Consider the following 10,359-nt stretch of genomic DNA (forward strand, 5'->3'; position numbering starts at 1 on the left):
AATAAAAACAAAGCATTTCCAGTAATATATTTTCATATATTTTCTAAAATTTTTTCTTGATTATTATTATTATTATTATTTAATTATATACCTAAGGTGATACGATTCTGCTTTGAGAGGGTTCCTCTAATTAATAGAATAATGTTGTTTAACTCTTCCTGACATTGCGCTAAGTATCTCTTTAAACCGGTCACTCCTTCCAACATGGCCTCCTCGACTTGTTGCGTCCAATACGTCTGACCCACACAGAGGACTGTCTGGCCGGGCCATTCAAGAACCCAGACCGTTCTCTCCTTGGCATGATATGCCAGGATCGCTTGATGCACCATGTAAAGCACGCTTTTCCGCATCTCAGTTTCGATTTCGATCAACCACTTCTCAACTTGGCCTCTGGCAGCGGAAGTAGATATGATCTCTAAAATTTCGACCTCTTCACCTTCCGTAGATCGCATCGCCAGCACTTCGAGATCCTCATTGAACTTCAGTCGAGCTATACCCTCGAAACATTTTTTCAAATGCGGTTGCACTCTAAAAAGTAATAACATTATCCTTCTTATTCTCAAAGTCGTCAAAATTAGATATAACAAATAAGTTATATAAATAATTTATTTAAAACGTAATTGTATATCTTTTCCAAAAAAATTAAGAGAAAACATAGCCTACTGTCCTGCTTATCAAAATTAAAATTAAACACAAATATATGCAAAATCAAATTACATAAAGTTAAAATTATTAAAAAATTTTGTATATATATATATATATATATATAAAATTAGAAAATAAATTACTCGTTAATTATTATTACTTTTACACTTGATATTTTTTAACTTAATTTTATGAAGTTACCGCGTAGGATCCTTTGTCTCAGAAAGAATCTCTAGCAGTTCATCATTGGAGAGGAAAAAGAATCTAGAGAAGAAAAGTCTCTTCTTTTCCAAATATTCGTTCAGTCCTTTTTGAATTAGCTCCAACAATCCAAAACTTTTTTTCAGTCGCTCCAACATTTTGTCAATGTTTACGACAGCGAGAACATGCGGTTCGTTGTAAACGTTCTTCATAATGTCCCTCCATGTCTTATCAACCTGCGCGAACTTCCGCCCTTCTTCCGGCATTTGCTGTTGAATATCCGGCGAGGTGAAGATCGGTTCCAAGTACATCCATGTGCCCTGAACCTTTAGCCATTGGTCCAGAATGTTTTCCAGCAAGTGCAATGTTTTCTCCCATTTGCTGTAATGGAAAAGTATTAAATAATGTTAAATAATTTTCATTCATTAATAAAATGCTAATTTATATTAACCAAAAGAAGAAATTAAAAATTACATAAACAAGTATGTATAAAATAAATTATAATATATTAATGAAAATATAAAATCACATAATTAAGTAAAATATTAAAAAGTTTTATATATATATATATATATATATATATATATATATATGTATATAATATAAAAAATGTATTAAAATGTATTAAAAAATGTATTAAAATAAAATCTAAGATTTTTGGAAATATTAATTCGTCGTTTCTAATAATAGAATTTTTTTAGTAATTTTTAAGCAATTAAGCTCACATTATCCTAACTTCGAAGGGTTTAATGTAAGGTGAGTTCTTGATAATCACTGCTTTCGTAATATGATCATCCAACAAAAGTTGTATGTCATCGACGCTGGCGATAACATAAGTGCCAGTGTCTTTGTAAAGATTTACTGTGAAGATTAGATCGATCCAGTCCAGCTGCATCTTGTCCATGCTTTTCTCTAGAGTGTTTTCTTTTGTAGCGGCTTCGGAGATACCTTCAAACTGCGCGATGTAAGGATCCAGACCCATAGCTAGGACCTTGCCTAGCGTTAAATCGACGTCGACTTTGATAGGAATACCCGCTATGGCTGAAATCTGCTCCCAGTGCCGCACTTTTAACCCAGGATTACCCAAGGTCATTATCGTGGGCATCCGATCTTTAAAGTCCTCGATTTTCTCACGTACTGCAGCCGCCAACTTGCGCACGTCCGGCTCCTGAAACGCTTTCTCCAGCTTGTATATAATTCTGAAACATAAAAAATATAATAATATTAAGTTATGTTGTCATTAAATAATTTTTTGTGCCGTAATTAGATTGTTTTTAAGACTTATGCCCAAATAAAAAAGATAAATAATATTATAATTTTCTATAAAATAATTGTCCCCTTATTATCTTCTATTTTAGCAAGATATTATATTTATTATAATTTTTATTATAATATTTTATTTGTCGTTTTGTTATAATTTTATTATATATATTTTTGTTAAATTACTTTTTATGCCTATAAACTTTATACCTGTAATATTGTGTTACTTCGTTATCGATCTCTTCAGGATTATAGCTGCCGATTGTACTATTTATCCATTTGTCATATTTGGCCAAATACTCGCAGATGTTGTCAAAGAGCTTCTTGAACGGTTGCAAACGATCGGCAATTTGTTTTCGCAGAGGATATTGCGTGATCTCCCAGTGGAAGGCAATCTCTTCCTCGTTGAACTTGTAGATCTTGTCCATTGCCGTGATCAGCCGGGTCTCTAAAGTTTGCGCTCTGCGCTGGTATCGAGACACTTCCTCGATGTCGCCCCAATATTGCATCTCCTCCACTTGCTTCGTGTATGAATCCAATTCCTCCTCAAACTTCTGATATCTAACTGTGAAAAAAAACGGACCATTCATTCTTCAAAATGTTTATCATTACTGCATAATTGTGGCATTAAAAACTAATTTTGAAAAATGTAAACATATGTAAACATAAAATATTTTCAACAAATTCGCGTTAAAACTTAACTTGATTGATTGTCATTGTAAAAGAATCAATTACTAGATTTTTAGGTACCCATATTTATATTTTTACAAAATAAAATATAAAATATATTTATTTTTGTGCAAAAATTCTACGCGCGTTAGAATAGTTTTAATCGTAAGAATAGTTTAAATAGATTAATCTTAATTAAGATTATTGTTAAAAAAGAGATTGGAAGATTATCAAATCAACCTTTCAGCGCATCTTGATACTCCTGCATCTTGTTCTCGATGATCACCCGATTGTCCTCGAAGATCTGGGGCATTCTGTGATACCATTGAAAGGCCACGCTGTTGTTACTTATCTCGCTCTCCGTTAGCAACCAATAATCCGACAGAAACGTGATGTGCTCGATCACGTCCAGCAGTCTGAGCTCCAGGCTCTTTAAAGTGACGTCACTGGTAGTTTGAACGAACTTGACGAGTTTCATCAGAGCCGCAGTATTGGGAGGCGGGGTCAGGACTCGCTCGGATATAGCTTCATATTCTGCTATGACACTACAGATACAGTCTTTTAGTCTAAGAGAATTGAACTCTGTATTAACATTATTTCGAGATGGAGAATCGAAAACTAAAATTAACTTTACATAGCATAATGTTAAAGTTATTCTATGATTAATATTATTATGCGAAAATTATATTCCAAAATTATATGTATTTTATTACAATATATATTAATAGAAATAGAAAGTAAAATAGTTCAAATGTGGAGTTATAATTTTACGCAACTGTTAGGACAATCGTCCTTTCTAGAGACAGTAAAATGTATGATTGTTATAAGTTAATTAATCAATATTTATAATTTCAAAGTCTATGCTGTGAAAAAATTTATCATAATGTAAATTAATTCAAAACCAATATAATTATAATATCAAGTTATGAAAAAGCTGAAGCTGTAAAAAATTGAAATTAAAAATTAACAAAAATTTTAATATTTAATTAAAAGCGAGTCTTGAATGCGTAAAATATATATTTGATATTCACTTCTTCGTCGTATTCTGATATCGATCAACAAGGTAAGAAACTAGAAGTCCTTTCAGATGTTCGATGTTCTCCACCATGGTCCTGACGAAGGGCGCGTGAGATACTTCGAAGAATCCTGCGAAAATTGTTCTCTCAATCTCAATCGGTATTCTTCGGGCGAGATCGTGATACAGCTTAATTTTCTCTTCGTACTCGTCTAACTTCTTCTTTTCGAATCGCAAAAAAGCTTCCACCCGGTTAAGCTCCTCATCGTTGTAAAAGTGCATGTATCTATAAAAAAGAAATACTATGTTATCAAGCAATTTATTATAATTGCATGCAACAATAGGATGGATAAGCACTTTCTTAATTCCGCCATCTTTCGCTCCGGGATTATTCTTTCGTAATCGATCAACTGATTTATCTGTCTCTTGAGCTGTTCTATAATGGGCTGTGATATCTGCGGCTGAAGTGAAGTGCATACAAGTATTTATATAATAAGAATTTAAAAGAAAAGTATTTTATTACTTACTACAAATTATTACGTAAGAATTAAAATTATATATACGTGTATAAATTTATTTTTACACAATAATTCATAAATTTATTTCTTATCAATAACTCGTAATTTATTAATTATATATATATATATATATATATATATATAAATTTAAATCAATAATAATTTAAATTATTATTATTTACATACAATATATCTTAATTATATATTATATAACAATTACTTAAAAGATAGGAATAATTTTGTTCTACGATTTTTATTTTATGGCTTTAAAATAGAAAGTGGACTCTCTTGGTCCTTAATATTTTATAATGCCAATGAAACCTTGAGAAATTCTGGAGGTCCCGCCCAGTCGAGGTAAAGCTGCGTCTCCAATCTTTCAAAATTCCTCACGGCGTTGCATATCGCCTCGAGAATATTGAAAAGCGATTTCTTAAATTTGTCAAAGGATGGCTCAAAAGTGAGATCCTTGGAGACCACGACGATGCTCATCTTAAAGCGGCAAGCTACAGGCTGAGGAAAAATATAATAAGAATAGTGCTCTCTTTCTCTCTATCTCTCTATCTCTTTGAGATGTTGACTCAATAAAGTCAGAAATAGAAATCCTAAAAATTAATTTATAATGATATTTATTGTTACTTAATCGCATAAAAACAAGAGGGAAATAAAAAACATAAGAATTAAAAATCTAGAATCTAAGAAAAATTATTTTATTTATAAGTACTATTCAATCAATCGCTTATTCTGATTCTCTTATAAATATGACAATAATTTTTTCCTACTATCCTTTATTATTGTTGCTTTCTATTATTTTTTATTTTTAAACTTTAAATTGATTGTCATAAAACATCTGGGTTACGCGCGCGATAGGGGCTCAAGGCAAACGAGCGGACGAGCCTTGAAAAGTCTTGATAAGCAGAAATTGATGGAAATTGTGTCTCGATGCGTTCCAATAATGCGCGATAGCGAATAAACGAAGGAAGGAAACGCACGCCGAACGCGTGCGTGTTTCCTAGTCTGGAAATGATTTCATGTCGATCGATCGCGGGTGGTGAATATATATATTTCACCTTGCCGTCCGCGACATAATTAACGAAATCCCGCAGAGAGCGTTTGCAAGCTTTTAAAAGTTGCGATTCCATCAGCTTGCCGGCACAATCGAAAAATCGTTTAAATTCCTTGCGTTGCAATAGGCTGGGCACCATCTTCTTCCTATTGTTCTGCAAAAGGATGAGATAAGAAATCAGGAAAAAATTAAGATATTTCTCATCGTTAAGCGCTTTTCGCCTTTAAATGGATTTATCATGCGGATAACATGAACAATCAACAGAATAAAAAAAATTAAACTTACCTATAATAAAAAAATTAAACTTACCTGTAAAATTATTTTAATTTATCAGTATTTTTAGCTATCATATACATAAAATTATGCATAAATATAAGTAAGAAATAAATACAGTAAATTAATAGTTTCAAAAAATAAAGAAAGAAATAAAAACTACAACACAATGAAGCAAGATGAATTGTCAATTTCATTAACTGATGATAATACTGATTCTAATTCTTTTAATACAATGCTTCTTTTATCGGTATCATTAATATTATTCTTTTTCAACTATTTTACCACAAGAAATATCTCTTGAATTCCGCTATACCAGACTTTCTTCAAAATTCGCCGGTTAGCAATGATCTGATGAGTGATTAAGGTATGAAAATTCATTAGGTCCCAGCTTTCTTTGTGGACGATGACATGCTCCAAATTGATCAGCCGAAATTGACTAAAAGAATTGACATTTCTTGCTAAAATTAGTTATGGTAAGGACAGCGCGAATTAGGCGCAAATAAGTATTCGCAATTTGGATCGTTACCTGTAATCACGAACCCACTGCTCCAAAGTCATTCGCATGCACGGATTTATTAAATATAGATCAGCGTGCAGAATTTTGCGACAATGTTCTACATGTTCTCGCAAGTCCAATTGAATGTATCGTTCGTGGATTACGTCAAACTGCAAGATAAAATCAGTAGAAATTAAGTCGTTGATGGCTTTAGAACTTTAGTTATAACTTTATAAATTATAAAACGAACGTTTATTAATAAAATAAAAAGAAGAAACTTTATTTAATGCTTTGTTATTAATTTATTTTGTTTGTAATTACACGTTGAGATAAAACAATTTCGTCACTAAATATCTCAAAACTGAGATTTGTATTTTAATTTAAAAATTTATATGTAAAAAGAATTTAGGATATAAATATTTTATATTAGAAAGTAATGCAACACCTTTTGTATAGAAAATTATCAATAAAACATTAATTAAAGTATATTCAGTTATCTTTGATTTAATTTAATTTTTAAATTAATAAGAAAATTTGTAAAATATGTATAATTTCATCTTTTTAGTTTCTCTGAAGCTAACCTTTGAAGGATGTTCCTCGGAAGGATGTGTGAGCGCGAATTTAACAATGGCCTTCTTTATATTCTTCGTGAAGTCCTCTTTGATTTCGAGCATCAAATTATTGGCAAAATCGGGAAATTTATCGCGTAAGATACCAGGAACCAGATTGAGAATTGCCTCGATGAAGACGTCAATGCTCGCCGTGTGAATTGTATCAACTCCGTTGCAAAGATAATAATAATATCTATTGACATCTTTATCGTCACTCAAATCCCAATCCTTTTCCGGTAGTTCAGGTTTCACTATCAAGCCCACCAGAAATCTAAAAAATTTATTTAAAGCTTCAAATTTCTCCCGAAAGCAAATATCATTTATTATCATCATAATGCTAATCTGCATCTTTATCAAAAATTAATCGTCCTATTTTGATTTATGTTATAAATAAATCTAGTGTTTATTCTTTAGTATACTTATACATATAAAATTTTATAATTTAACGATAATTTTATATTAATTGACATACATTTGCGATAATTGAAACCTAATTGAACCTTTAGTTCTATCATGATTGATGAAAATTTATATTTTAATTATTAATTTTAATTGTTAAATAAATTCAAAATGATTTAAAGATACGATTTAAAAAGTTAAAAAGTTTAGATTTCCCTTTTGCGCCTTTAGTACCTGCGAAAATTTTCCTCATGAAGGCGTTTCGCTGTGTAAGGGCTATTACGAAATTTTTGCATTTTTTTCTGCCCCTTAATTGGCGCTTCTTCTTTCCTTTTACGTCTTTTGGGAGTCATTAAGTCTGACGGCAAGGAAAATAGCGGTTCCACTTTTGTTTCGAGGATTTTTGGTATTCGAGTTGCATCTTCGGATCGGCATTTTTGTATTTTCATTTCCTCCGAACGAGAACTTTCCATATTCAATCGTAATTAACGTCACGATAATTACGACAATTAATGTCACGAGATGACATTTAACAAATTTCTAATATATCTGGAAAATATATAATAACATCACATTTGACATAGGAATTGTGAACAATTTAACTATTATACTTTGCCCTTTTCAGAATAAAATATTTTAATTGCCACAAATATTAATTAATCCTCGAATAATAAAACGAATAGAATTTATATTAAATTAAATATACAGATATGCCAGTTTGAAATGGAATATTTATAAAATATAGATGAATAATTATTTACATATTTAAAAGATGCATTTTTCAATCTTCATTTTAAATAATCATCATAATTTTATTCATATACATAAAATATATCATTTTAAATATATGTATTAAATATGTGTATTATAATATATGTTATAATCACATGATATATAATATTAAATTAAAGCATAATAAAATATAAATAAAATTTGTATTAAAAAAGTTATTATTTTAAAATATTTTAAAATATGTCACAATAGAACATAATAAAATATAACTAATAATTAATTATGTAACAGTTATTGTTATATAATTATAAAAAATATAATTATTATTTTAAACACTTATTTAAATTTCTTACTTATTTTATTAAAAAATATAATAATTATTTTAAGATTAAAATAATATATCTTCAATAGAAGTGAGAATGAAGAGGCCTGAAAGTGCCCTCTTCGGAACAAATGTCTATGAGTCTGCGTTGTATTCTAACCTTCAAAGCACGGTGGGTGTTTTGCGGACCATCGCGCGCTGGACCATCATGGTATAGATCTAAATTCTTAACGTCAGCCTCGACGAATTCACATGTTAACATTTCATATAACGGACAGATTAATTAATCATATATTCGCACGAGCCACAACGTGTCTTCGCGTTGTTCGCGTGCGTCCGAAGAATCGCAAACTGCATCCTCGATCGCAGTTTCTAGGCAACGTGGTCGATCGATTCGGCAGAATTCCAGCGAATCCCTCAGCTGAATTGGCGAAAGAATCATTCTCGCGATCCCATATCTCTTTTCTCTTCAGCGAGAAATAATCCCGAATCTCGCTGGGCAATTCCTTTTCCTTTTTTAGGTTATGTCCCAAGAAGCACCTGTGTCTCGATCGTCGCGATAGCCTGAAAACTAGAACGACACAAAGTATCGCAATGTAATTTCGCGATTTTCACGAGCGTTATTTTACGACTTGACTTTTCCTAAGTGGCCAATTTTGTTTTCGTATTTGTTAAATGGAAGTTACCGTGACTTTGTAATGTAGCTAGTTGCTCAGACTTCATATTTTCATGTATTTAATGACTTATTATTTAAAAAAATAATATTTTGATATCTTCTAGATGATTCCAGCGCAGATATTCCGCTTGATTCACATAAACGGCCTGCTCTGGCAGGCTACAAATAAGTCTCTACTGGCTAAGCTGCGTAAAAAGACCGGCTATACTTTTGCAAACTGCAAGAAAGCTCTGGAGCTACATGAAAATGATATAACGAAGGCATACCATGATTGTTTCAAGCAATGTACCATATAACTTTAATTGACTTATGATGGAATCTCTTAGTCTTTTTTTGTTCCAGGCTGAGGCATGGCTGAAAGAACAGGCACAACAGTATGGTTGGACTCAAGCAGCCAAGCTGAAGGGTCGTAATACCGGTCAAGGTCTGATCACGATGACAGTAGACGGGCGTCATGCTGTGTTGGCCGAAATCAATTGCGAGACTGATTTTGTAGCGCGGAATAAGAAGTTCCATTGTCTTGCGGAAACAGTGATCTCTACTGTGCTGAATCATGTGAGATCTCAGGAGATTCAAAACGAAATACAACGGACTGTTTTCCATGCAGATAGTCTCAAAGTACTCACAGCTATGGATGGCAAGCTTTTGAGTGATCATTCCGCTTTGACCATTGGCAACGTAGGTGAGAACATTAGTTTGAAACGTGCTCTGGTCATCAGCGTACAATCGCCAGACGTAAGGCTGTTTGGATGCACACATCCAGCTCCAATGAATCCAATACCTGTATCCTTCGGCAAATATGGTGCTCTTGTGGCTATTAAGTGCAAGGAGAACGATGAAATGCTGGGTACACGACTTTGCCAGCATATCATCGGTAAGTTTCATTTATCGCGAAGATGTATGGACTAAAAAAAAAAAAGAAAATCGATACAATTGTTTCTTTATAGGAATGGATCCACAAAAGATTGGAAACCCACGAGTGGACGAACCACACAACAATATGGACGAAGAGCAGTGCATGATTTATCAGGAATTCCTGCTTGATCCTAGTCTTTCCGTACAACAGTTACTTGCGGAAGCGCAAGCCGAAATTGTCGACTTTGCACGTTTCGAGATCGGTGAGGAAGTTGACGAAGAGCCGACGCTGAAAAACGCTCAAACTTGCGGCTAATGTTGTGACTTCTGTGACTAACCTGTGATTATTTCACATTATCACTAATATTAATTTTTATTCTGTACGAAAACAATAGTTGTCGCTTGCGTTTTGCATTTGAAGAAACGAAGATATGTTTGAAAAAAAACTTCTTAAATTGTCACTTTTAGGAATGAACGTTTGAAAGAAAGGGAATAGTTCAATCAATATCAGTGCTATGTACAATATATTATGTTATTTTAATAAAATTGTAACACACCTAGCACGCGTAAAAAATCTAAATCATTTTATTTATCCTTTTTAAAATAATAAGGCATCTTGAG

At 32.3% G+C, this 10,359-nt stretch overlaps 2 protein-coding genes across 11 annotated transcripts in view; one reads left to right on the top strand and one right to left on the bottom strand.

Moving 5' to 3' along the window:
- Positions 1-8,511, bottom strand: part of Dhc36C (Dynein heavy chain at 36C) — a 27,333-nt gene extending 18,822 nt beyond the window's left edge. For 4 of the 7 annotated variants that reach the window (XM_089084305.1, XM_089084304.1, XM_089084310.1 and 1 more), the window contains exons 1-14: positions 8,368-8,511; positions 7,388-7,702; positions 6,725-7,025; positions 6,174-6,313; positions 5,930-6,083; positions 5,376-5,525; positions 4,630-4,818; positions 4,148-4,251; positions 3,807-4,076; positions 3,016-3,320; positions 2,317-2,671; positions 1,572-2,045; positions 847-1,227; positions 92-528 (exon numbers count right to left, since the gene is read on the bottom strand). In XM_089084305.1, coding sequence (XP_088940431.1) covers positions 92-528; positions 847-1,227; positions 1,572-2,045; positions 2,317-2,671; positions 3,016-3,320; positions 3,807-4,076; positions 4,148-4,251; positions 4,630-4,818; positions 5,376-5,525; positions 5,930-6,083; positions 6,174-6,313; positions 6,725-7,025; positions 7,388-7,626 — 3,499 coding nt within the window. In that variant the 5' untranslated portion in view covers positions 7,627-7,702; positions 8,368-8,511. Of the gene's footprint in view, positions 1-91; positions 529-846; positions 1,228-1,571; positions 2,046-2,316; positions 2,672-3,015; positions 3,321-3,806; positions 4,077-4,147; positions 4,252-4,629; positions 5,145-5,375; positions 5,526-5,656; positions 5,681-5,929; positions 6,106-6,173; positions 6,314-6,724; positions 7,026-7,387; positions 7,703-8,367 lie in introns of those variants that run through there. The other 3 variants (XM_089084307.1, XM_089084308.1, XM_089084309.1) reach the window with 3 other exon arrangements.
- On the top strand, positions 8,312-10,298 carry mEFTs (elongation factor Ts, mitochondrial). Of its 4 annotated transcripts, none has more exons than XM_089084315.1 (4): positions 8,312-8,379; positions 8,988-9,143; positions 9,226-9,757; positions 9,831-10,298. In XM_089084315.1, exons 2-4 carry the CDS (start codon positions 8,988-8,990, stop codon positions 10,052-10,054), a joined length of 912 nt encoding a protein of 303 aa, XP_088940441.1. In that variant the 5' UTR covers positions 8,312-8,379; the 3' UTR covers positions 10,055-10,298. The 4 variants fall into 4 exon arrangements, with proteins under 4 accessions (XP_088940441.1, XP_088940438.1, XP_088940439.1 ...); XM_089084312.1 differs by having other exon boundaries at positions 8,313-8,418; XM_089084313.1 differs by lacking the exon at positions 8,312-8,379 and adding an exon at positions 8,661-8,803.
- Positions 10,299-10,359: the final 61 nt, after the last annotated feature.

This window comes from Pogonomyrmex barbatus, unplaced genomic scaffold (assembly GCF_055798465.1).
Source record: "Pogonomyrmex barbatus isolate J1 unplaced genomic scaffold, ASM5579846v1 scaffold8, whole genome shotgun sequence".
Taxonomy (NCBI): domain Eukaryota; kingdom Metazoa; phylum Arthropoda; class Insecta; order Hymenoptera; family Formicidae; genus Pogonomyrmex; species Pogonomyrmex barbatus.

Coding starts and splice junctions, on each gene's coding strand:
- mEFTs (XM_089084312.1), top strand. Junction 9,144..9,225: donor ATGAAAATGATATAACGAAG/GCATACCATGAT, acceptor TTTTTGTTCCAG/GCTGAGGCATGGCTGAAAGA. Junction 9,758..9,830: donor ACTTTGCCAGCATATCATCG/GTAAGTTTCATT, acceptor GTTTCTTTATAG/GAATGGATCCACAAAAGATT.